A 27,439-nucleotide genomic window follows, 5' to 3' on the forward strand; every position below is an offset into this window, starting at 1 on the left:
CAGCCATCCTAGCTAACAGAGCGATTGGGGAAACTATTGGTACCAAAATATTGAATGCTGGGGCAGGCGCACCGCCAACTACTGCAGCAACTAGATCGGAGGCCTGAGAAACTACAGGATTTGCCGAAGATGGCACAGAATACAAGTCCGCCAAAGGCAACAAAACCGGATGAGCAACCAAAGAACCCGAAGAGTTCCCCGAAGAGTGGCCCGAAAAAGAAGGTTGAGAAAGAGCAACGGAAGAAGGCTTGGAAACAATGGGGGAAAGGGAAAACTGAAGTCACAGAAGAGGCCATTGATTTTAAGGAAAGAAAATAGACTGATTCTGTTCCCTCCTGATAATCTTGAAAGACATCATTTGCAAATTCAGGAAGGTTCTTTAAGACATGATCATAGATATTAGAAAACCCAAGATTAAAACAATGTTTAACTAATGACCTATAACCCTTAAAGAGACCCAACAAATCAGCAGTATATTCTGCAATATTCAGAACCCGATCGACAGAATTACCATCACCGCAAGATGAAAGAAGTTTGTCCCCTGAAGGAAAAGGAACCTTCGAAGAAGAAGGGGTATCCTCCAAAATTTCCGAACCCGACAAACTAGCAACCAAATCTGAACCATCCTCCACAGATCTAGCAACCTTTTGTTACAGAGAGCCTGCCGCTGGAAATAAAACTGCCGCTGGATCTTACAAAGATGCCGAAACCTTAACCACACCTCAACCTGAAGAAGACTGCACCTTCAACTTCTCTTCCTGACTACTTCCTAAAGCACTATCCCTACTTGTCTGAGTCATGCCTAATTCTAAATTCACCTTTGAACTTCTGCTTTTAGAGGGAAGAAGGAAATCTGCTGCTAACACTGCCTGCTCCACGCCGGGGGGCTGGCAGATCCTACCTTCGAGGTTTGCGGTTCTCCATGACCCCTGGCACCCGTTAGGGCTGGTTCTGGACAGGCAGGTGAGCTGAAAGAGAACGATTAGATTCTATTTCCCTAGAACTACTACAGTAAACCCCCCGTATTCGCGGGGATGAGTACTGCAACCCCCCCGCGAATAGCTAAAATCCACAAATACTTAAAACCCCTCTAAAAACACTTACAACTGCTTATTTTGATAGTTTAAACATAAGAAAAACCCTCTAAAAATACTTATACCTGAGCATTTTAATAGTTTTATCACAAAAAGTGCATTTAGTCATGAAAATATGAAAATACAGTAATTAGTGTATATTTCTCAGTGAAAAATACCGCGAATGAGTGAATTTTCCACGAATAATGGGTAGATACGTTCCACAGAAATCTGCAAATACTTGAGTCCATGAATCATGAGAACGCGAATACGGGAGTTTACTGTATTCTGAGCCTTCATTTGTTCATTTTGTCATGAAGCTAGAAAATAAACTAGACATACTAGTTGATATCTTATCCTCTAATTTTCTGAATAATTCAGATTCTATAGCTTCTTTATCAAAAACCTGTGCCTCTACTGCTGGTTCTGAACTACGCTTACTCTTGGAAGCTAAAGATTCCTATGCTTTACATAATCTTCCATTTGCTCTACCTACCATCACCTACATTCGTCACATCTTAGTGACATTACATTGAACCTTTCTACATGCTATGCAAAGAGAATGTCTGTCATGCTTGAGGGTACTCATCCTACGGTTGCAGGCTGTGCATGATTGATGAGCTGCAGCATCCCCAACAGTAGAAAGCTTGGTCGTAACGGCTGTAGCAGAAGTGGAAGCGGTGGCGTTATCCAATGGAGGCGTCTTCTTGTCTAATTTATTCATTTCCAAGTCCAAAATTCAAGCCAAAGTCCAAGACGGGAGAGGAGATCCAAAAAGACGAAATACTGTAGTACATTCCAGGAGAAAGGGCGAAAATATGGTCAAAGTTATCAAAAAACCAAAAATATTTATATGGGGGTTGGGCTAAAGACCAAAAAGTTCGCCTGTGCAGGAAACATCCAAGCAGCACGGCAAACAAAAAGCAACTGGGGATCTCGGCCTCTGTCGGCCGGTATTTACAGCAGCGTTGCCATTTGACAAGATTTTTCCTGTAGCATTGGTAACGCTGACAGTTAATTACCCAGTTTGTGGGTAAAATTATGAGGATATAGTCTGGGCTGGTCAGTGACCATGGCTAATTCAGGTGTTCAGGGAGTGTATTGCAATGTATGTTATAGAACCTTTTCATAGTAAATACCAACAGTGCATTATTTTTGACAATATGTAATACAGTAAGGTCAAAAGTATCTTTAAACATGTATCTTTAAACAAGAAGAGAATGATCTTACCCCATTCCTCTCTAGTGACTTCAGATTTTCATAATATGAAGGATCTGCTATAAGGGCAATAGTCTGGAATTTATTTTTGTCATGAAGCTCACTGCTATAGGCTTTCCCCGATGTACTTTTCTTATAAGTGCTTCCAGATGTTCTCTTGATCTTATGTGAATCATGATGAGCAAGTGCTGTTCTGATTTGACTCCTGAAGGAAATGGAAAATAAAGCTTCTAAAATCCTTTACATGGTGGTAAGAATGAATATGACATTTTTATAATATAGTTTTATATATACTTACCAAGTAATTACATAGCAATAGTTTCAACTATCGCGAACGGGCTAAATTTCAAAATTCGTGCTAGCGCTTCATTTGTTTTAGTGTAGGTGACTAGTCCCGCCCACTAACGGGAATACCAGGAATGACTTAGCAGACAATCTCATTCTGTTTGTGCCCCATGTCCGTCAGAGGGGAGGAGGGTGGGCTCCGATTCTGTAATTACTTGGTAAATATATATATAAAACTTTATTATAAAAATGTCAATTTTATATAAGTAACTTACCAAGTAATTACATAGCTGAATCCCATATTGACAAGAGGTGGGATACATGGATAAATTATACTCAAAAGCATTAAGTCATGAAATGAATTGAAATACAAAAGTTGCTAGCATTGAAGATAATGCTTTTCGTTCCTTCTCACTCAAGAGAGCTACTGCAGGAGAATACTGCCTCTGGTTGGTGCTCATCTTAACCTGTACTGGCATGGCAGTAAAGCTGAGGAGCCATGGTAGATGCAATAATGATGAAGTATATTGAAAAAGAAATATCTCTTTCCCAAGACATGACTGCTTCTTGTGTTTGCTCACCAGTCAGTTACTGTTGTCAACGCATCATGGACAATCAGCAACTCGATGAAAACCCTTTCTTGTGGAAACGACACCACTTGGCATCTCACACCATGCCTTTGTAACATGGTACAGTAGTTGATCCACATTGCATCACAAAATTTATCTGGAAGCTTATATGGTGTGACCGCAGAGGGACGGTTATTAGGCTCCAATCATTGTGCAGAAAATCAAAAAACTCCTTATATGGGTGACAACTGTCTGTTGCCATTAGCTCTGTCCATCAGTGGTATATAAGCTTCCAGAAGAGACTTCCCAAGACAGAGATATACAGTAGACAGACAGAGACAGAGAGGGCAAACAGAGGCTGGACAAAGCAAGGTTCCGACAGGAGTATCCCCTTCAGACAACCTTTACTCTTCTCCATAAAATCTTGTCCTGCCCGAAACGAAAGAGAAGCAGCCAGCCCTTCCTGCTTGTGATGAGAAGTCCCCAAGCCCTCCATGTTTGAGATGAGGTGAAGCAGCAAGCCTACATACCAGTGATGAAGAAAAGTAGTCAGCCCTTCCTGCTTGTGTGGAGTAGTTGTTAAGCCCTTCCTGCCTGTGACAAGGTGAAGTAGTCAGCCCTTCCTGCCTGTAGCGAGGACGAGTCCCTAGCCCTTCCCGCCCTCCATTTGTACTCATTTGTACAATCTCCGGATTCTTTCAGAAACAGCATTTGCTGCCTCATCCTGAAGACATCCCTATTGTGACATCTACGAGCCCATGTTCATCTTACCAGCAACAGCCCTGCTGAGTTCCCAGCTGCCCTTCTGTGACATCTTCAAGCCTGAGGTCATCGTGCCAGCATAATCTCTTCAGCACCAACTCACCATTTAAGTATTAAGATTGCCCTACCTTGCAACCTGTTCCCCCTATCTGTAACTGCTTAGATTGATTTTGTCTACTGTTACACTGAATGAGTGCAAAGGGGAAACAACATTTCGTTTTCTTTGTAAATAAGGTTGTGAATAAATGTGTTGTAGTGTGTTGTAAGAGTTTCTTTTTATATTCATTTCCCATATTTCAGTTGCTGGTGTTGAAACATTATTATTTAGTTTGAAAGAACCTGGAACGATTCTTGGATCGTGGACAAGAGACTAGATCTCCTCAAAACAAGCAATCCACCATTAGGCCACAGATGTCTCGGAATAAGGGACGAGGAGTCTGAGAGGCCAACTACGGAAAAAAAAAATGCTCACTTAGACTGACAGATGGAGAAAGAGGATTGACGACTGCATTTAGCAATGGTCTCTGTAGTACATCTTAGAAAACCCTTCATTCTAACAAGCTCCCAGACAGTGTGCAGTCCCTCCAGGTAAGAGCTCACCATCCTTGGTAGTAACTCTTGAAGTGAGGTTGACTGAGTCAACATGGACTGGGGAAGGAGTCTTGAAGATTCACCAACCGTGGTAGGTTCAGAAGACATCACATCATGGTTCAGAACAGGGGTAAAAGGGGTCATCATAACGTTGTGATGAGCTTAAAATTGTTTAGCACTTCCTTGACTATGTCAAAGGGCAGGAAGGCGTAGGGGTCCCTGAAGGGCCAAGCTTTGGAGCATGGAGTCTGCTGACCATGCCATAGGGTCTGGAGCTGGAGAACACAAGAAAGGAAAGGTTCCTTAATGTGGTAAAACGGGTCCAAAGTCGGCCTGCCGCATAGATTCCACATAACCCGAAAGACCAGGGGAATCAAGGTCCACTTGGAAGAAAGAACAAGCTTCTGACGTCTCAGTTCATCCACCAGAACTTTAGTTGGTTTGAAAAAATCGTGCGACTAAAACACTCAATTGGTTGTCCACTGTACAAGTTCTCCTGCTGTTAGAAGAAAGTGAGCGAGAGTGTCTCCTTGCTAAAGTAATAAACATTACGACTGTGGTCTGAGCTAAATGGATTACCACAGTATGGAGTGAACTAGAGATGAGAGTACTGAAGCCCTAAGTGGATTGCTTTCAGCTCTCTGACACAGATGTGAAGGCTTTGTTTTCCCGAGGACACGTCCCAGGAACCCCCAGATTCCCAAACAGGCTCCCCGACGTAAATCAAGATGTTGAGAAGACGACTAAGACTAGTCTTGATGGAAGAAGGAACTTCTCTTCTGAAAGGCTAAGCTTGGACATCCACCGCTGCATGTCTGACTTAAAACTGGGGCTTTGGGAAACGATGGGTCCGGCTATGTTCCCTGTCCCAGTCGGTCTAGGGTAAGAGAAGCGAGGGCAAGTTTTGTATAGGCTGAAGCTTAGGTCCCAACTGGAAGATCTTGTCTCGTTTTCTATTCGAAAGAGATGATCCTGCGGACTCGTAAGCAAATGAGCGACCATGCAGACCATTGTGCAGACTCGCAGAAAGCTGTGTGGACTAAACGCTAACCCTGGTGACTCTGGACAGTTGTCTATTACTTTTTGGACTCGATAAAGCCTGCGTGAAAAAGTTAAGTATACCTTAGTTTAACCAGACCACTGAGCTGATTAACAGTTCTCCTGGGGCTGGCCCGAAGGATTAGATTTACTTTACGTGGCTAAGAACCAATTGGTTACCTAGCAACGGGACCTACAGCTTATTGTGGAATCCGAACCACATCATAACAAGAAATGAATTTCTATCACCAGAAATAAATTCCTCTAATTTTTAATTGGCTGGTCGGAGAATTGAACGTGGGACCAGCAGAGTGCTAGCTGCGAATGATACCCACCCGTCCAATGAGGAACTGTAACGCCTGCGTGGACGATACCGCATACAGACCGAGACCCATTTGACACTGTACCTGGCGGAAATAAAAACTGACATGCTTATAAAATGCTTGAAAAGCCCAGGGGAGACAAACAAGGAAGGCCTGGCATAACAGTGGCCTTGTCCAAAGCCAGTTGCAACAAATTCTTCTGCAGATAAAGAAAATCCTCTAAACAGAAAATATGTTTGTGAGCGGGAGCTAGGCGTTCAGCTGGAAGCTTATTACTGGCTGGATAGTGCTGAGCGCTTTGGATCAGGTATCAGAATTTTGGTCATCGGCGCCAGGCACCAGGAGTTCGGAAAATGATTCCAGACGTTTGGGAATGGGTGCCATTATAAAGTAATGGTTCGAGGAAGAGCATGGCGCTTACTTTCCCACTTGGAGCTCAAGCAAGACCTTTCAACAAGGGGACATTCAGGAGAGAAGATATTGTCATTCCAAGGAAGACGAATTGAGGACAAGACAGATGGAAGCACAGCGAAACTGCAGGAAAAGTTACGGTGTTACTGTCTGCGTCGGAAACTTCAGAACCAGATAAAACTAGAGGAAGAATTGCAGACTCTCAAGGAAGTCTGATAACTTGACGAACGTCTCAGAGGAAAATAGAAATCCCAGCGGACTCATTCCCTAATGTTCCAAATACGCAATTAGCGGAATGTCTGAAAGCAGTTGTTATTCTAACAGGAGCACCAGAGCTGTACCTCTTGAGATTCTAAAGAAAAGAGTGGAAATATGATATTTTTATGATAAAATAAAGTTCTATATATACAGTAATTACCAAGTAATTACATTGCTATAGTCTCTATTAACCGGAAGCTAATTTTTTTTTGGCTAGGTGACTAACCCCGCCCACTTTCGGGGTAAGAAAGGAACAACTAGCACACAGGTTCAATTTGTTGATGACATAATGTTCAGGTGAGGGGAGGAGGGAGGGCTCCAATCATGTAATTACTTGGTAAGTATATATTAAACTTTATTTTATCATAATGTCATTTTTATATAAGTAATTTACCAAGTACAGTAAACCCCCTGTATTTGCGTTCTCATGATTCGCAGACTCACGTATTCGCAGATTTCTCTGTGGAACGTATCTACCCATTATTCACGGAAAATCCGCTCATTCGCGGTATTTTTCACTGACAAATATTCACTAATTACTGTATTTTCATATTTTCATGACTAAATGCACATTTTGTGACAAAACTATTAAAATAATCAGGTATAAGCATTTTTAGAGGGTTTTTCTTGTGTTTAAACTATAAAAATAGGCAGTTCTAAGTGTTTTTAGAGGGGTTTTAAGTATTTGCGGATTTTAGCTATTCGTGGGGGAGTGCAGTACGCATCCCCTGCAAATGCGGAGGGTTTACTGTAATTACACTACTGATTCCCACTATGACAGGAGGTGGGATGATGAACAAATCTACCCCAAAAGATTAATAATGGTATTGAATTTGAGAATAGAAAAGATTGCTAGCATTAAAAATGCCTGTTGTTTCCTTACCTGATAAGGGAGCTGCTGCAGGAAGGTACTGCCTCTATTGGCGCTCTCCTTATCATAATGTGGCACGGTGGTATAGCCAAGGGTTGCCTACTATATTAGTGGGTACCTTGTAGCAAGGATGATTCCAACTGCTGACAAAGGTAATAATGTTGCCCCTGCCCACGGCGCGGTACAGAAAATAAGACAATGAAATAAACGTCAACGTCACCTAATACCATAAAAAGTTAAAAAACCACTGCCCAACCACAAAGGACTGGAGGGCACTCCGGTACACTGTACCCCCAGGCTCCTTTAAACAGTTCAATCAAATCAAGGCCAAGAGAGGAAGGAAGGAATGCTTCCTACGATTCTTCCCCCAACACCATGCCACCCAACAAAAATGAACCCAGAGTTTTCAATTATCATAAACTGTTTCAATTTCCTTCAAATAATGTGCTGCAAAGACCGACTTACATTTCCAAAAAGTTGCTTGCAATATAGGGGAGAGAGACAAATTGTGCTTGAATGCTAATAAAGTGGCTACAGCTCTAATTTCATGAGCATTCACTTTACACAATGGAAAAACCTTATCTTCAACAGAAGAATGGGCTTCCGAGACGAGGTCTTTAAGGAAAAATGCCAGGGCATTCTTTGAAAGTGGCCGAGCAGGATTCTTAACAGAACACTGTAAGGCGTTTGAAGGACCACGAATCATCTTTGTTCTGTGAAGATAAAACCTTACAGCTCTCACAGGACACAAAACTCTCTCTTCCTCATTTGGGCCTACAATTTCAGACAAACTTTTAATTGCAAAAGAATGATGCCACACATTGGAAATGGGCTCATTCTTGGCTAGAAATCCCAAACAGAAGGAACAAACAGCATTCCCTTGGGAAAAGACCACTCTTTTTGTCTATTGCATGGACCTCACCGATTCGTTTTGGGGTCACTAAAGCAACTAGAAAAGGGTCTAGTTAGATCTCTTAGGGAAATCAAATGCATAGGCTTAAATCGGGGCCCAGACAACCATTTAAGAACCCATCGAGGTTCCATTGCACTATTGCTACCTCTTTCTGTCTCGTGGTGTCAAACGATATAATTAGATCAGATAAATCCTGATTAGAGGAAAGGTCCACTCCCATGTCTGAAGACAGAGATTAACATGGCCCTATAACCCTTGGTCATCGAGGATGACAGGTTTCTATCAGTCTTAAGATATAGCAGAAAGTATGCTATTTCAGCTATAGAAATCTGAGAAGATGACACACTGTGCTTTCTGCACCATTCTCTAAAAATTGTCCACTTAGCCTGATACACCCTATCAGAGGACTGCCACCTGCATCTGGCAATGGCTTGTGAAGCCGATCTTGAAAACCCCTTCTTTCTAAGAAGTTTCCTAATACCTGTAGTTTGTAGCCTGTCAGGCCAGAAGAGACAACCCCTGATCAAAGTGCCAGAAGTGGGGTTGTTTTAGCAGATGAGGTTTTTGAGGTAGCAGCCTCGGAAAGTCTGCGAGGAGGTCGAAGAGGTCCAGGAACCATTCCTTTATTGGCCAAAAGGGAACCACAAGGATCAGTGACAGATTTTGGTGAGTCTGGAATTTGTTGATTATCTGTTTTATCATACTGAAGGGGAAAAGCATAAAGGTGACTGACCAATCCTGAAGCATGGCATTAGTTGCCCAAGCTAAAGGATCCGGAACTGGCAAGCAAAACGGGGAGACGATGGTTTCTGGAAGTTGCCAAAAGGTCTATGACCAGAGTCCCCCATAACTCCCAAAGATCCGAGCAAACCTGAGGATCCAGAGTCCACTCCGTGGGTAACAATTGTTTCCGGTGGCTTAATTCGTCCACCAGAACGTTGAACTTCCATTGAATGAAGCACATAAGAAGCTTGACTTGAAATTTCTCTGCCCAAAGCAGACGACCCCTTGCCGTCTCATAAAGGGAGAAAGAGTGTGTTCCCCCTTGGTTTTTTATATATAGCAGGGCAGTCATACTGTCAGAGTGCACCGTGATTGTCTTGTTGCACACTTCTTTGAAAAACTGTAACCTCAGATGAACTGCCTTCAATTCCTTGACATTTATATGCCAATCTCTTAGTTACGGGGATCAGGTCCCTGAAATTTCCGTGCTCCCCATACTAGGTTCGACGCATCTGAGTAGTAGTTTAGGTTGGGGTTCAATGGAAGGAGGTTTTTCCCTTACGACAACCTTCCTTCTAAGCCCCACCAATGCAGATCCTCTTTTATCTCTGGAGTCACTCAGAACACAAAAGAGCCTGGGTACAGGCAGTCCCGAGTTATTGGTGGCCTTGGTTATTGGCAATCCAGTTTTATGGAGCTTGTCTAGTGATGACCATAACAGGATTTTCGACACCGATTCCCAGTTATCGATGCCGATCTCCGGTTATCAGCGGTGCTGAGCCCCGGTTATCAGCACCGATAACTGGATACCAGCGATGATAACCGGGGATCGGCGCTATTATCGTCGGTTTTCGGTTGTCGGCGATTTTTGGTTATCGTCAAGCTGTCGGGAACGGAACCTCCGCCGATAACCAGGGACTGCCTGCATTTTTTCCTATTCCAGCTGATTCTTAAGAAGAATTGGAGTGGTCTCATATGAAGCCTGCCCAGAAATACGAATATTTCTATGGATGATAATGTCCCCAGGAGACTCATCCATTCATTGGCGGACTATTGGTCCAGAAGAAGAAATCTGCGAACTATCCTGAGGCAAGACTCTTTTCTCTTCGGTGAGGGGAAAACCTGAAAACTCTGAGAGTCTATTATCATCCCTAAATAAAGAATCCGTTGTGATGGAATCACCTGAGACTTCTGAAAGTTGATGCTCCTGGGCTAGGAGAAGAGTCTTTCGAGGGTCCTCCGAACATTTCTCTTTTGATTGGGCCCAAAGTAGCCAATCATCCAAGTAAAGGGAGATCTTGATTCCCATCAGATGGAGCCATTTTGCTAGGGGAGCCAGAGCTCTGGTAAATACTTGAGACGCCGTCGATAACCCAAAAAATAAGTGTGGAACTGGAATACTTTGTTCCCAAACATGAACCTCAGACTCTTCCTCGATTCCTATGTATTGGGACATGGAAATCTCATCCTGCATATCTATTGATGTCATCCAGTCTTCCTGGCAAATGGATGGCATGAAGGTTCAAGTTCAAGTTGTCTCCATCTTGAATTTTGTCTTTTGTATGAAGACATTCAATGGGCACCACAAAAAAAACCATTGTGCTCTCTCTCTCTGTGTGTGTGTGTGTGTGTGTGTGTGTGTGTGTGATGAGGATCTCTTAATGGCTCTGGAGACAAACCTGCCGGAAGGACAGAACTAGAAAAAGCTAGAAAAAGATCTATGTCTGCTGCCACGAAAGGGCCGAGTCTGCAGCGGGGAGACTGTCCTGAAGGCATCAGCGGCCATCTCTTTAGGCCACCTAGAGGATTAGGCAAGAAGATCTTGTGCACTCTTCTTCTGGAGACCTGAAGATATCTCCAGAACTGTGTCCTGCAGGAACAGATGATGACGATCCAGGGGGGAAGACAGAAGGGCTAACTTCTGCGAGGGAGTCACTCCCTTAAAGGTGTGGGAACACCACAGTTCTCTCTTTTTTAAGACTTCCATTGTGTACAGGGAAGCTAACTCCTGGGAACCATCCCTGATCCCTTTATCGATACATGAGAGGACCCCCAGCCAATCGGAGGCACTATCTTCAGGAATAGCAGAGCAGTCAAGATGGATGCTCCTTCTTTGCCTCGTCTGCTTTTCTTATGGAGTCACTATCTTCAGGAATAGAGGGATGGCTAGAGCAGTCCTAAGAGGAGACAGCTCTCTAAAGAAACTCAAAACTTCAAACACCTTGAACAAGTTTTTGACATGTGAGAGCTCCGCCAAACTGAACATGATCTTTACTGAAGCAAAGGCAGATCTATGAGAGGAATCGATCAGCCCAGAGAAGTCCCCCTGAGAGGAGACAGAAATGCCCACAGAAGGAGCTTCCCCAGTGGCATAAGAGAGCTGTCTCCTCTTAGACATTCTAGAAGGAGGGAAGCTGAAAATGGCGCTACCTTGTTCCCAATTCTCCGCTAGCCATCCCTCAATATCACTGAAGGCTTTCTTAGCAGAAGAAGAAAGCGCTAACTTGGGCAGTCTCGAAGAATTGGAAGACTGTGACTCCATAAGAAAAGCAGACGAGGGCAAAGAAGGAGCATCTTGAGCAACAACCTCTTCTTCCTTGTCCAAGGATACAGGAGACACAGCTAAGTACGTAGGTTGGGGGGTTGGCGGAGCATTCTTTAACAGGCTTAAAATACTGTTGAGCTTGCTCTAAAATGGGTAAACAACGGAGGGCGCTTGTTTGCTAGAAGAGGGTAAACCCTTAAGTGCGGGAGTCTGAGGCACAGAAGAATGCCCAACTGCTCGAGGAACATTAACAGCAGTAGGAGTCAAAGCATCAGCAGCAGAAGCATGGAGAATGGAAGAGAGCAGGAGCTCCGGCGCCAACGAAAGTTCGGGTGCCAAAGGGAGCTTGGGTGCCAGTAGGCGCTTCATCTGAGTTGGCGATCCATGAATCATTGAGTGGACGAGTGAAAGCGGGCACTAGGGCACTCTATGACAGGCGCTCTGACACAGAAGTACGAGGAGTCAATGAGCATTGAGACGGTTTCGGGCGCTCGGAAGAAAATGATATTTTTATAATAAAATAAGGTTTCACACATACTTACTGAACAATTACATAGCTATACGCTTCTTAACCTTACGGCAGTCGAAATCCCAAATTTCTCTGTGCTAGCGACGCTGCTGACGTTTAGGTGATACAACCCCGCCCACTTTCGGGGATCCCAGGTACTACTGAGCTTTGCTTGACAATTCGTTGAGCCGCCCCGTCCAACTGTGGGGAGGAGGGAGGGCTTTAATCATGTAACTGTTCGGTAAGTATGTGTGAAACCTTATTTCATTATAAAAATACCATTTTCACACATGAAACTTACCGAACAATTACATAGCTGAATCCACATTACCCGGCTGGTGGGCATGTGGACTTTTAATGCAAATAAGAAAAAACTCACATTGCAAGAATGTTGTAGTACCTTACCTCGTGAGAGAGCAGCTGCAGGAGAATACTGCCTCTGGTCGGCGCTCTCATCACTTGTAGGGAACGTGGCAGTAGTGGCCAGGATCGTTCCTACTACTAGTGGGTATTCTGCAACCATGGAGGTTCACCGATGGTTGATCAGAATGAAATAATGTTCGCCCTTGCCCTGGGCTATGACTAGATTAAAATAACAATCAAAGACCATCACCTACACATAACCATAAAAAATTAACCAAACCCTACCATAAAAACTGGAGGGTACTCCTGGTACCGTGTACCCCCAGGCTTCCCCAAAACTCGACCACCTTCTAATCAAGACGAAGAGATAGTCAAAAGGAAGGGGAATTGGACCAAATCCCCCTATGCTTCCTTTCCCAACACCATGCCCATCACCGACAAAGGTCCTAAACGACAACAATTATCAAACGTTGCTTCCACATCCATCAGATAATGGAGAGCAAAAACCGATCTCGACCTCCAGAACGTAGCTTGCAAAATAGATGCTAGCGACGTATTATGTCTAAAAGCCATGGAAGTCGCTACTGCCCTAACCTCGTGGGCTTTAACCTTACACACCTGTAGAGTCTGATCTCTTACTGACGTGTGTGCTTCCTGAATCAGGCTCCTTAAAAAGAACGAAATTGCGTTCTTAGACATAGGACGGCTCGGATCTTTAACTGAACACCACAATCGGTTCGAACTTCCTCTCAAAGCCTCTGTTTTATGAAGATAAAATTTCAGTGCTCTCACTGGACACAAAGAATGCTCTTCATCCTCTTCTCCTACTACTCCTGACAAGCTTCGAATGGAGAAGAAACGAGGCCATGGTCTCGAAGGATCTTCATTCTTCGCTAAAAAATCCTGAGTATAGGCACACACAGCTTTGTCTTGTGTGAATCCTATCTCTTTACTCATTGCTTGCAGCTCGCTGATTCTACCAGCTGAAGCTAAGGCGACTAAGAATAACGTCTTCTTAGTAAGATCCTTCAAAGAAGCCGAATTAAGAGGTTCAAAATTTGCTTTAGAGAGCCAGGACAATACTACGTCTAAATTCCAGTCCACTAAACCTGGTCTCCTTGTCTTAGAGGATTCAAAAGATTTAATCAAGTCGCTGATGTCCGAGTTATTAGATATATCTAAGCTTCTATGTTTAAAAACTGACGCCAACATGGATCTATATCCTTTTATTGTCGAAGTCGATAACTTCCTAACGTCTCTCAGATATATTAGGAAGTTTGCTATCTCTTGAATAGAGGTTTTAGAAGTTGTGTGACTTTCTCTGCACCAATTTCTAAAAACTCCCCATTTTGACTGATAGAGTTTGCCCGAAGAGACTCTTCTACAGTTAGCAATAGCCTCTGCCGCTCTTCTTGAAAAACCTTTCGCTCTGACCAGGTCCCGGACAGTCTGAATCCTGTCAGAGCGAGATATGACAACCCTTGGTGATTTCTGTCGAAATGGGGCTGTTTGAGTAGCGATGGAATTTGTGGCAGAAGCCTGGGGAAGTCTACTAACATCCTCAGGAGATCCGGGAACCACTCCTTTCTGGGCCAAAAAGGAGCTATTAGTGTCATCATAACATTCTGGTGACTCTGAAACTTGTTTAATACCTCTCTGATCATCGCAAGTGGTGGAAATGCGTAAACATTCAGACCTGACCAGTCAAGAAGCATTGCATCCGTTTTCCAGGCTAACGGGTCTGGAACTGGAGAACAGAAAAGAGGAAGCCTGTTGTTCCTGGACGTTGCAAAGAGGTCTATCGTTGGTTGTCCCCACAACCGCCATAGATCCTGACAAACTCTGATATCCAATGTTCACTCCGTCGGAAGAACCAGACTCGCACGACTGAGTTCGTCTGCTAAAACGTTGAGCTTCCCTTGCACGTACCTGGGGAAGATGCTCCGTCATTCTGTACAGGGAGAACGAATGTGTCCCTCCCTGTTTCCTTATGTATGACAGTGCTGTGGTGTTGTCCGAGAACACCGCAACTTTCTTCCCTTCGATTAGAGGGGTGAAACTTTGAAGCCCAAGAAAAATTGCTTTCAGCTCCTTTATGTTGATATGAAGACCTCTCTCCTGTTCCGTCCAGATGCCTGATGTCTTCTCTTTCCCAACAGGGCTCCCCATCCCGAGTCCGGCGCGTCGGCATAAAAAAATTCTAGCTCTGGGTTCGCTCTTTCGAGGGACAAACCCTCGTGAGTTCTTTCCTCCGACAACCACCAACGAAGATCCTCCTTGATTTCCTCGGAGATCGGAATAACAGTCGAATCCGGTTGAATTCTCCGGTCCCAACTGGCCTTTAGGTAGAATTGTAGCATCCTCATGTGAAGACGACCAAGTGAAATACAGGTCTCCACCGAAGCGAGAGTCCCCAGCAGGCTCATCCACTCCAGAGCCGTGCAGGACGAGCAGTTTAACAGTTTCCGTACAGTCGCAAGGAGAGACTCTATTCTCCTCGGGGAGAGAAAAAACCCGAAAAGCTTGTGAGTCCAGAATCATCCCCAAATATGGGATCCTCTGACTCGGTACTAACTGTGACTTCTCTAAATTCATTACTAATCCCAGTTGCTGTGTTAATATTAGTGTCCGATTTAAATCCCTCACACACTGGAGACTGGAGTCGGACCTTAGAAGCCAGTCGTCCAGATAAAAAGCAATGTTGATTACCATCAAATGTAACCATCGACTTACCGGGGCCAGGACTCGAGTAAATACTTGAGGGGATGTCGAAAGTCTGAAACAGAGCACTCTGAACTGATAAACTCTGCTGTTGAAAACGAACCGTAGATATTTCCTGGAGCTCCGATGAATAGGTACATGGAAATATGCATCTTTCATGTCCAGCGACACCATCCAGTCTCCTGGTCGAAGAGCTGACATGACCGACCGGTTGGTTTCCATACGAAACTTCGTCTTCAGAACAAAGATATTGAGTGCACTCACATCCAGGACAGGCCTCCAGCCCCGATGACTTGGGGACTACGAACAGCCTGTTGTAAAAGCCTGGTGAGATGTCTTCCACTATTTCTATGGCCTTCTTGGAAATCAGGGCTTCTACTTCTTTGGCAAGAGCAAAAGCTCTTTCTGATCCCTGCGAGTATGCTGTTAAGGCAATGGGAATACTCAACAGCGGTGGATCTTGCACAAACGGGATCACATAACCTTCTCTTAAAACTGTGATCACCCACTGTTCTGCCCCTCTTCAACTCCATTCCCGCCAAAACAGGCGGAGTCTTGCTCCTACAGGTGTGTGAGGGTAAAATTCCCAACTTGTCCGACTGTCTCGAGGGTGGTTTCTTACTGGCTGTGGCTTGTGGATGTAAATTAGTCCTTGGTCTGGGTTGCCATCTAGTCTTTCCCCCTCGAAAAGGGTGCTTCTGAAGAGGTGACCCTTTAGCTCCTGTAGGTGTTGTCACCTTGGGGTGTCGCGTCGACGAACGAGTCACTAAGTCATTGGTAGACTTTTTCTCCAGATCGGAGAGAACTTGCTGAATAACCTGTTCAGGGAATAAATGCGACTTACATAAAGGCGCAAACATGAGAGCAGACTTCTGGTTAGAAGTGACTCCCTTGGAGGTGAAAGAGCACCAAAGTTCTCTCTTTTTAAGGACGCCCAGAGTAAAAAGAGATGCAAGTTCCCCTGACCCATCCCTGACTGCCTTGTCAGCACACGATAATACATCAAGCCAGTCCGTCGCCAAGCTATCCTCCAGAGATTGACAATCCTCTATTTTCCTTGCTAATGCAGCAATAGTCCAATCTAAGAAGCTGAAAACTTCTATTACCTTAAATAGGTTCTTAATCAGGTGGTCGAAATCATGCGAAGAGAAGAAAATTTTCGCCAACGAAAACGCTGTCCTTCTGTTAGCATCCATCAGACCTGAGAAATCCCCTTGGGAGGAGGCAGTGACTCCCAACGAGGGTAATTCTCCGGTAGCATAAAATTTATATGTTTTCAGTAACTTGGACGGTGGGACAGCGAAGGCGGCTTTACCAGACTCCCTCTTCTTCTCCGCTTCTTTGAAGACTCTTTTCACCGACTGCGAAAGCACTAGTTTAGGTAGACTCGCCGAAAGTACTTTCCTATCCTTAACAAAGGTAGAAGGAGGCGAAAACGGAGGAGCTGGCTTGAATTCCAGATAAGAAGCCAAAAAACTTCATCAAGTTGGAGTAAGCAGAAGCCGCTTTCGATTCTTGTTCTGACTGATCCTCTCCATCCAACGTTGTCGAATGCTTGGTTTCTTCATCCGTACAAGCCTTAACTTTCTTCAATGACTTAACTAAGTCCTGAAGCTGTCTCAACAGTTCCAAAAAAGCTTCTTTGTTGTTCGCATCATCTCCCGATGGTGCGGGCGAAGGCAACGACTTCCTTGATGAAAACTTGCGAGTCGAACTCTCTCTCTCGTCAGCTGGCGAACGAGTTGAAACTTTCCTTGTTTCAGTCGGCGAGACGAAACTATCCGAGTCCGACACTGACACCTCGCGAGATCGCTTGCGAACAGCACCCGAACCTCTACTAGGCGAAAGATACACAGAGTTCTCCCAACAGCTACACGAGGGTTGAGGACTCTCTTGCCTCCCTCTCTTCACAGGTGATGACGAACTATCCAATGGCACTGCGCGCCTTTTCAACGGGCGACACTTCACTCCACTTCTTTCGCCTGGTATCAGGCGAACACACCTCCGAGTCTGACGACAAACCCACACCAGACACATCTACACCCTTCCAATGGTGTCTCTTCACAGTAATCGAGTCGAAATTCACGACTGAGTCGACGGCCGCCCGTGGGCAAACCCCTCCAGTCTCCCTTCGACTCACGGTATGTCTTCTCCCAGGTGCTGGGGAGCGGGACAGTGACCTCAGTCTAGGAGAAGTGGAGGGACGGACAGCCGCCTCCTCGGATACGACACTTGCACTTTTCACTTCACTACACTTAGTCACAAATTCACGAAAAGATGTACCTAAATCCAAAACAGATTTAGCAATCAGCTCAAATTTCCTACCCATCTTATCTTCTAATTGGGCAATGATGTCGGAATCAGAAGCATGGGGAACCTGAGCCAGAGTAAGATGTACTGAAGTAGGAGGACTAACAATAGGAGAGACGTTTGACAAAATAGGAGAAGACAAAGCGGGCTTCTTTGCCTCTGACGGCAAAGGAGTTGACACTAATCTAGCCCTGCTATCAGCCCTAATGGCTGCCTTTCTTTTCCTATCTTTTTCCATCTTATCAAGGTGAGACAAAAAACTCTTCCATCCTTGATCATCTAGATCTACACATTCATTACATGTACGCTCTTTAGTACACTCTTGGCCCCTACATTTCACGCACTTTCAGTGTGGGTCATAACATAACTTGGCTAATCTAGTTTTGCAGCCTTCGCTGCAAAACCTAACAGGTGAACCTGAATCTGACATAACTCACACTAAACAGATGAATAAAGAAAGCAGCTATGCCGTCAAACACAAAAACAACCAAGAAAATTGTACTTCACCAAATCGGTGTCAAACAAAATGGCGAACAGTTGACTGCAGCGAAAAACCACGGGTGTTTCACCGTGGGCGGCAGGAAACGAATTGTCAAGCAAAGCTCAGTAGTACCTGGGATCCCGAAAGTGGGCGGGTTGTATCACCTACACGTCAGCAGCGCCGCTAGCACAGAGAAATTTGGGATTTCGACTGCCGTAAGGTTAAGAAGCGTATAGCTATGTAATTGTTCGGTAAGTATCATGTGTGAAACCAGGCGTTTGGCAGTCAAGGGAACTTCTGACACTGCAAGGCCCTTGGGAACCAGGGGAGTCTCGGGTGCATGAAGACGCTCAGAAGAAGACTTTTTAGATGAAGAGCGCTTATGAGAAGTAGGATGCTTGGAAGCCGCACTCTGACTCTCTACCCAGGGAAGAACAGAAGGAAAACGCTCCGAAATGTCCAAATGACTGCAAGACGGAAGAGGACTGCGAATAGGCCTTTGGAATTTCTTACACGGCACTGGAGGATAACGAGACACATTACCAGCAAGCCTTTCCAAAGGGCGTGATTCATCCACAAAACATCATTGGCACCTGGGAGAAGAATCATCTGAGCTAGATGAACGACAATGCATGTCCAAGGATACGCCTTTCCAGTGGTGCTTGGCTGCAACCTGGGGTTCAGCAACAGGTCCAACCGAGTGGGTGACTACCCGTGAGTAGACTCCACCAACCTCCCTTAGGCTATTGACTCCTCCCAGGTTTAAGGGAGTATGACATTGACTTTTGCCTAGGAGAATCGGCAGGACAGGCAGCCACCTCCTCCACTAACACTAGGTGCAATTGGGTGCTTCACAAACACTGCACTGGCACTAGGCACTACAGGGTGCTCCAAATCACTCTTATTGTCCATAAGGACCTTAACCGATGAAGCTAATTGAGCATTAGATTCTACAATCAATTCAAACCTTTTATCAATTATACACTCAAGGCTGGCAATGGTGTTGGGTTCAGAAGCGAGCGAGCCGGGTAAAGGGGCAGGTAGCACAGAAGGAGAACTGGGAACGGGATCAACAGCAATAACAGGAACATCAATCTCGACATTAGCATTATCAATATCAATCAACAATAGATCCCTGACTAGCTATAGACTTACTAATCTGTCTGGCCGTCCCTTTTCTCTATCTCTGGCAAGTTACTTTATTTAAATGAGATCTCAAAGTCTTCCACTTCTTACTGTCCCAGTTTATATATTCATCACATCGTAAGTCTACTGAATAAACTTGTCCCCTACAATCGGTGAGATAGAATGGGAATTGTAAGATTCCTTAGTTAAACGCATATTACAGCCTTTGCTGCAATACCTAACGCTAGTCGAACTTGAGTCTGACATTTGGCAAACAAGTCAACTAAAGTCACAATCAGTAAACAAAGTAGAGTCGAATTAATGAAAGTCACAATAAAGGGCAAAAACCAGAGTCTAACTCTATCTACTAATGCTGAAAGGCTATCAAAGAAAGAATACTTCACCAAAAACGATGAGAAATCAATAGGAAAGACGAATTCCAAAGTCAGAGCTGCTGACCTAGCCAAACAAAATAGCACTACCCGCAAATTTCAGAATTTTAGCTGCCAGTTAATAAAAACTAAAGCAATGTAATTACTTGGTAAGTTACTTGTATAAAACTCTAAAATTCATCTCAACTGTCCTTGTCCACACAAGACAGGACGAGAGGTAAAACGAGGCAAAGTCTCTCGGTCAACACTTGGGAGTTTCTATCTTAAGCCCTTAGTCCTGCTGCAAGTCAAGACAAACTTTACTTTAAAAACTTGAGAAGAGCTTCAATAAGGGGGTCTGGTTCCATCAAAGTATCAGGAGAAGGCAATTCAAAAGATACTTGTTTAGCTCCTTATCAACGAAGAAGAAGACTAGGGGTGGGAGTTTTCTCAGCAAGCTCCCAAAAAAGGGACATAGAGCCTCTGTCCGCAAAGGACAGAACTGGCACCCGGTGCTTGGGGACAGTTGCCGGTCACTTGAAAGTCGAGGTTGTATTGATCCCTATTCAATCGGAACTGGTGCCCAAGAAAGAACAAGAGCATGTTCTTAAAAAAGAAACAGGCACCGGGACAAGGAGGAATTGGTGGCAGTCACTCGTAACTGACACTGGATACCTGACAGCTGGTGCCAAACGGACAGGAGATGGCACTCAGACACTGCTGGGGGCTTGGACACTACTAGGTGCTCGGACATTGCTGGATGCTCAGACAAAGCTGTACACTCAGAAAATTGGCGAGCTTGGCGCCAAATACTGGCGCTCCATAACTGGAAGCTAAGGAGACCAGCACTAAGGACTGTCCCAGAAGCTACAAGAAGTCTGTGGACTTGCTCCTGCTCCCTGAGTTGCTTACAGGAGAGCGGAGAAGTGCAATTAGAAACTGAAAAGTGCCTCTTCAACAACCGATATCCAGCATAAAACATACCATCAGTACTTCTATTCCACAATGGAGATTGCATCACTTAGAAGACAATAAAAGCACATCTTTATGGACGCCTTTCCAATGGCTGTCCATCGACGCCTGCGGACAACAGGTTTGACCAAGGGGCAACTACCTGGGATGCAAACCCCTCCGGACTCCCATGGACTTCAGTACAGTATGCCTCTTCCCTGGTGCATGGGAGTCTGACAGGACTGGGTTTAGGAGATTTGAGGAGTCAGATAGCTACCCCTTCACTGAACATAAGAGTAAGACACCTTTCCAGTGGCTGTCTGTTGATACCTGGGACCAGCAACAGATTTGACTGAAGGGGTGACTACCCGATGTAAGCCCCCCAACCTCCCTTAGACTTCCAGCATACCTCCTCCCTGGTACAGACTTCCAGCATGCCTCCTCCCTGGTGCATGGGAATCTGACAGTGACCTTTGTCTAGGAACATCGGGGGACAAGTAGCCAACTCCACTGCACAACACTTCACTATTACAAAGTTAACTTCTGTTAACCCTGACACAAGACTGGCAATGGCATGGGAAGGAAGCGAGGAAGCCAGGCCCAGGAGCAAGTGAATAAAAATAAGAGGGGTAGTAGTAGGAGACAAACATAGGATGCAGGGAGAGCTGGCGCCAGGATCTCAGTAACTGGCGCAGAGTGCCTGAGAACGGGTGCCAATCACCCGATAGCTGGTGAAGATCGGGAGTTGGGTGCTCCCAGGATGTAGATGGTGCCAGGCTAGCTGGGCGCCCAGCAAGGTAGTAGCTTGGGTGCTAAGAACTCAGGGAGTTGGTGAGCGCTCATGGGCATTTGGCGCCAATTCTCAGCTGTCAAGAATGTCAATTCTTCCAAGAGCCCAGCACAACCAAAATAAGGCACGATTTCTCTCCTTACTACGTTCTGCCCTTACACTTTTCAGTTCTCTGCAAAGGAAAGTGTAATAAGAAGATGTTTAATTAATTCTTTACCGATAAATGTTAGAAGTACAGAGTATCATCATACAGACAAATCTCAACTCCTAACAAACATTATTTGAGACTTGCAGATAAGCATTTCATCACTAAAAATATCAGTTTGGTAGCGAAAGCAAATGTTTATGTTTTATTACACTACTCAGCAAAGATGGTAGCATATGCAACATTTACATTTATTACGCTACTCGGAAAAGTTATTCCGTTACTCAGTAAAGGCGAGTTAATCACTGATTGCAAATTCGCTACTGTAGCAAAATATGATAAACCTTAATCAGATCTTTATACAGTACACGCCCCATATTCGCGAGGGTTGCGTACCGCAGCCCCCCCCCATTGATTGATTGATTAATTGTGGGTTATCTGGCGTCACAACTACCAGGGTCACCGACGCCGAATACTAAATGTGATCTTTTCAATAGCTAAAATCCGTGAATACTTAAAACCCCTCTAAAAACACATAGAACTGCCTATTTTGATAGTTTAAACACAAGAAAAACCCTCTAAAAATGCTTATATCTGAGTATTTTAATAGTTTTATCACAAAAAGTGCATTTAGTCATGAAAATACAGTAAATCGTGAATATTTCTGTTAAAAATACTGCGAATGGGCGAATTTTCTGCGAACAATGGGTAGATACTTCCACAGAGAAATCCATGAATACGCGAGTCCACGAATCGTGAGAACGCGAATACGGGGGTTTACTGTATTCATGGAGGATGCGTACCACACGTCCCTGCAAATAGCTAAAACCAGCGAATACTTAGAACCCTTCTAAAAACACTCAGAACTGCCTATTTTGATAGTTCAAACATACACAAAACAAACTAAAAATGCTTATACGGGTCTTATCCTACTTACAATGGGGTTAGGTTCCAAAAAAATCCTACTTACTATGGGGTTTGGTTAAAAAAAAAAAAAACCATTGTTTGTTGGAAACAATGTAAGAGATACCAAAACACATCTCGAACATAGCTGGCCTACACTAGGGTATTTGGTACCATGTACTGTATACATGTATGATAGCCTAGCCTACACTATAAAATATACTCTTTACATATACAGTATAGCAATTATTAATATCAGTTAATTCTGGAGGTTCATGCAAAGTGACTTATGATAATTCAATACAAAGAGAAATTGATTAACAAACAAGAATTAGCTTAGCCTACATTACGGTCTATTGTATACATATGTAACTGCTCACGAAGGTGACCTTTGAAAGACTGGGTCAGCTGTTCGTGGGTCCATTTTGACTATACACAGCATATAGGAAAAAGCTGAACCATTCGCATACCACAAGAAGTCACAGAGCCCCTTGGTGATAAGACACGAGAACAAAAATGCAGTTTCAGCTTAAGGCATTCTAGAAGGTGAACCGGTTATAAAATCCGGTTTTGAAGAAAGCATTCAAGTGAGTACATGAGTACGTGTGTGACCAGTGCCTTGTGACACCTTGGAGTACAGAGGGCGTGTCTTTGTCGAACATTGAACATGGTGATGTCATGAGAGAGCGTTCATATGTGCTTTGCATAATGAATATAATGGGAGTGATCATTGAATGGGGAGGAATTGCGATCCGTAATTGGTATAATTTAGCATGTGAAATGTGAAAAAGGAAACAGCACACATGGAGGCTGTGTTCCAGAGGGTTTTTGTGAAGTGAGTACAACTCATAAACATTTTAGATCTTTTTTTCAGACTCTGGAAAAACTCTATCCATGTTGCAGTGAAATCTTGTGGTTATGCATTTGCATTTTGTGAATTTGGTCTTTAACCCTTAAACGCTGACTGGACGTATCGTAAGTCGACTAAAATTGTCTGTCGGGTGACAAGTGGACGTACCATACGTCGACTACAAAAAATTTCAACCTTCGGTCAACTTTGACTCGACCAAAATGGTAAAAAAACGCAATTGTAAGCTAAAACTCTTACATTCTAGTAATATTCAATCATTTACCTTCATTTTGCAATAAATTGGAAGTCTCTAGCACAATATTTCGATTTATGGTGAATTTTGAAAAAAAACTTTTCTTCCAGCGTGGTAACTCAGCAAAAATTTCAGAAATTCTTTCGTCATTTTGTTGTAATTTTTGCACCATTTTATATTAGCCGTTACATAAAGTTTTATATATGAAAATGTGTGCAATTTCATGTAAAATACAACAAAAAAAACCCATTTTGTAGCTTTTATCAGTTTGGAAATATTTTCATATAAAATCAAGATAAGTGCCAAAATTTCAACCTTCAGTCAACTTTGACTCGACCGAAATGGTTGAAAAATGCAATTGTAAGCTAAAACTCTTACATTCTAGTAATATTCAATCATTTACCTTCATTTTGCAACAAACTGGAAGTCTCTAGCACAATATTTTGATTTATGGTGAATTTTTAAAAAAAACTTTTTCCTTTACGTCCGTGTGGTAACTCAGCTGAAAATCTCAGAAATTCTTTTGTCACTTTGTCGCAATGTTTGCACCGTTTTTCTAATAGCCATTACATAAAGATTTATATATGAAAATGTGAGTAATTTCATGTAGAATACAACAAAAAATAACTCATGGTTGTAGCTTTTATAATTTTGAAATATTTTCATATAAATCACGATAAATAGAAAAAATTCTACCTTCTGTCAACTTTAACTCGACCAAAATGGTCGAAAAATGCAATTGTAAGCTAAAACACTTACAGTCTAGTAATATTCAATCAATTACCTTCATTTTGCAACAAACATGAAGTCTCTAGCACAATATTTCGATTTATAGTGAAATTTTGAAAAAAAAAAACTTTTTTTTACGTCCGTGGGTTACGAATTCATGCATCATTTTGTGATAATATTTTCTCTGTGTTGCTTTGATCGTTTTACAATTTGTTATACACCAAAGTCATCGCAATTTAGTGCACAATACAAAAAAAAAAATAACTCATTAGCTTTACCCATTTTGCTCACAGCGCAATTTGTATACAATACGAGTATATGAAATTTTTTTTGCACTGTCATATATTTCAATATTTATATATGATAATGATATTTTTTTCATTTCTGGTGGTTGCATAATAAACTTCAGGCAATGACAAAAAAAGGAGCCAAAAATGAACTCTTAATCTTAAAAATGATATTTTTATGATAAAATAAAGTTTTGTACATACTTACCCGGCAGATATATACTTAGCTATAGTCTCCGACGTTCCCGACAGAAATTCAAATTTCGTGGCACACGCGACAGGTAGGTCAGGTGATCTACCATACCCACCGCTGGGTGGCGGAATAGGAACCATTCCGTTTTCATATCAGATTTTCTCTTCCACCTGTCTCCTGAGGGGAGGCTGGGAGGGCCATTAATCGTATATATCTGCCGGGTAAGTATGTACAAAACTTTATTTTATCATAAAAATATCATTTTTGTACATGCAACTTACCCATCAGATATATACTTAGCTGATTGGCACCCTTGGAGGAGGGCAAGAGACAGCTAATAACTAAAAAACGGGAAACAACATATGTTGTAGGAATAAACAAAAACCATGGTTCTTACCTGATTGGGCAGAAGACTTCATGGATACTGTCTATGAGTCTGCATGCCTCAAGAGCTTCAGCGAGGAAGTGACCTAAGACTGACAGCCCTTCTGGATCATATCAATGGGGAAAAAACCCACTTACATGACAGAGCCTGTTATGGATCGTGTCAATGGGGATTAACCCACTTACAAGACAGAGCCCTCTACCTGAATCATATCAATGGGGGCTATCCCTCTTACATGACAGAGCTAGGTAATAAAAACTACAAGGAGCTAACAACCAAACCCGACCACCTGACCAAGCCTAACCTTGTTAGTAATACGAGATGAAAGAGAGAGACCCTCAACACTCTCTTTCAGCCGACCATAAAAACACAACAAATCATTAAAAGTAACAACCAAAAAACTAGATTAAAAAGGATTAGCTTCAGCTCCTTGACCCAGCACCGAATCCGCGGATACGTAAGCTCCTAGAGAGAAGCACTTCTCATATGTAACACGAACATCTCTCAAATAATGAGAAGCAAACACTGAGTTACATCTCCAGTAGGTAGAGTCCACAATAGACTGGAGGGACCAAGACTTGTGGAAAGCCAGAGAAGTAGCTATGGCTCTCACCTCATGAGCATTCACTCTTAGGAGCTGAAAATGTTCGTCTTTGCATGAAAGATGAGCCTCCTTGATAACATCCTTAATGAAGAAAGCCTGGGCGTTCTTGGAAATTGCTCTTGAAGGATCCTTGACAGAGCACCAAAGACTTTCAGTGTTACCTCCGAGCTGTTTCTTTCTCTCCAGATAATATCTAAGACTTCTTACTGGACAGAGTGTGTGTTCTAGCTCCTGTCCTGAAAGATCGGAGAGTCCCTTGACCTCAAAACTCCTAGGCCAAGGTTTTGAAGGGTTCTCGTTCTTTGCTAAGAAGAGAGGCTGAAAGGAGCAGATCGCAGAGTCCTTCTTAAAGCCTACAGAACCTTCCAAAGCCTGTAATTCGCTCAATCTTTTGGCAGAAGCAAGAGCGAAAAGAAACAACGATTTTCTGGTTAAATCCCTGAAAGAGGCAGATCGAGGAGGCTCAAACTTATCAGACATTAAGAATTTTAGGACCACGTCCAAATTCCAGCTGGGAGGTCTAGGGGACTTGTTTTTAGAAGTTTCAAAAGACCTTATAAGGTCGTGAAGGTCTTTATTATCAGAGATGTTAAGACCTCTGTGTCTAAAAACTGAGGACAGCATGCTCCTATACCCCTTGATGGTGGAAACCGCCAGGTTACACTGCTCCCTTAGATAAAGAAGGAAATCCGCTATCTCCATTACAGAGGTACTGGAAGAGGACACTTTCTTAGTTCGACACCATCTCCTAAAGACTTCCCACTTCGACTGGTAAAGGCGCAAGGTAGAAGATCTTCTGGCTCTGGCGATAGCCCTCGCAGCCTTGCTTGAAAAATCCCTTAGCTCTAACCAGTCCTTCGACAGTCTGAAGGCAGTTAGGTTTAGAGCGGGAAGGTTCTTGTGATATCTGTCGAAGTGGGGCTGTTTGAGAAGATCGCTCCTGAGAGGGAGCGACCTGGGAAAGTCTATCATCCATTCCAGTACCTCTGTGAACCAGTCCCGGGATGGCCAAAAGGGAGCGATCAGGGTGAGCTTGGTGCCCTTTGAAGAAACGAACTTTCTTATTACTTCCCTAGAATCTTGAACGGGGGAAAAGCATAGCCGTCTAGACCGTCCCAATCTAGGAGAAGGCCGTCTATTGCTACTGCTCTGGGGTCCGAGATTGGGGAGCAGTAGTTCTCCAACCTCTTGTTCCAATGGGTGGCGAAGAGGTCGATATGAGGTCTCCCCCACAGGAACCACAGCCTTTCAAAACCTCTTGATGGAGAGACCATTCCGTGGGAAGAACCTGGTCTTTCCTGCTGAGCAGATCCGCTCTCACATTCCTTTCTCCTGAACAAATCTGGTGAGGAGAACGATGTTCCTCTCCCCCGCCCATAACAGAAGGCTCCTTGCTGCAATGTACAGGGAGAAGGAATGAGTCCCTCCTTGCTTCCTGATATAAGCCAGGGCTGTGGTGTTGTCGGAATTGACAAGAACTACTGATCCCTTGACCAGAAGTTCGAATCGGGCAAGAGCTAGATGAATGGCTACTAGCTCTTTCATGTTGATGTGCCAGGACCTCTGATCCGTGTCCCAGGTGCCTGACACTTCTTCCGAGCCTAGTGTCGCTCCCCAACCCGACTCCGACGCGTCTGAGAACAACACTAGGCGAGGGCTCGGCGGTTGCAGAGGAATTCCTAGACCCAGCTTCTGTGGGTCTAACCACCAACGGAGATGTTCCTTTACTTGACATGAGATCTGAAAGGAGTCCGACAACTCTTGGGACTTCCAATCCCAAGATTCTTTCAGGAAGAACTGTAGAGGTCTGAGGTGAAGCCTTCCTAGAGAAACGAACTGTTCCAGCGAGGAAATGGTCCCCAGCAGACTCATCCATTCCCTCGCCGAACA

At 43.8% G+C, this 27,439-nt stretch overlaps 1 protein-coding gene across 5 annotated transcripts in view; it reads right to left on the reverse strand.

The window, feature by feature from the left end:
• Nucleotides 1-27,439, reverse strand: part of LOC136844855 (uncharacterized) — an 855,665-nt gene that overhangs the window by 587,433 nt on the left and 240,793 nt on the right. For all 5 annotated transcript variants that reach the window (XM_067114093.1, XM_067114090.1, XM_067114092.1 and 2 more), the window contains exon 4: nucleotides 2,304-2,496. In XM_067114093.1, the coding sequence (XP_066970194.1) occupies nucleotides 2,304-2,496 (193 nt within the window). The remainder of the gene's footprint in view (nucleotides 1-2,303; nucleotides 2,497-27,439) is intronic.

Source organism: Macrobrachium rosenbergii, chromosome 13, assembly GCF_040412425.1.
Source record: "Macrobrachium rosenbergii isolate ZJJX-2024 chromosome 13, ASM4041242v1, whole genome shotgun sequence".
Classification (NCBI taxonomy): Eukaryota; Metazoa; Arthropoda; class Malacostraca; order Decapoda; family Palaemonidae; genus Macrobrachium; species Macrobrachium rosenbergii.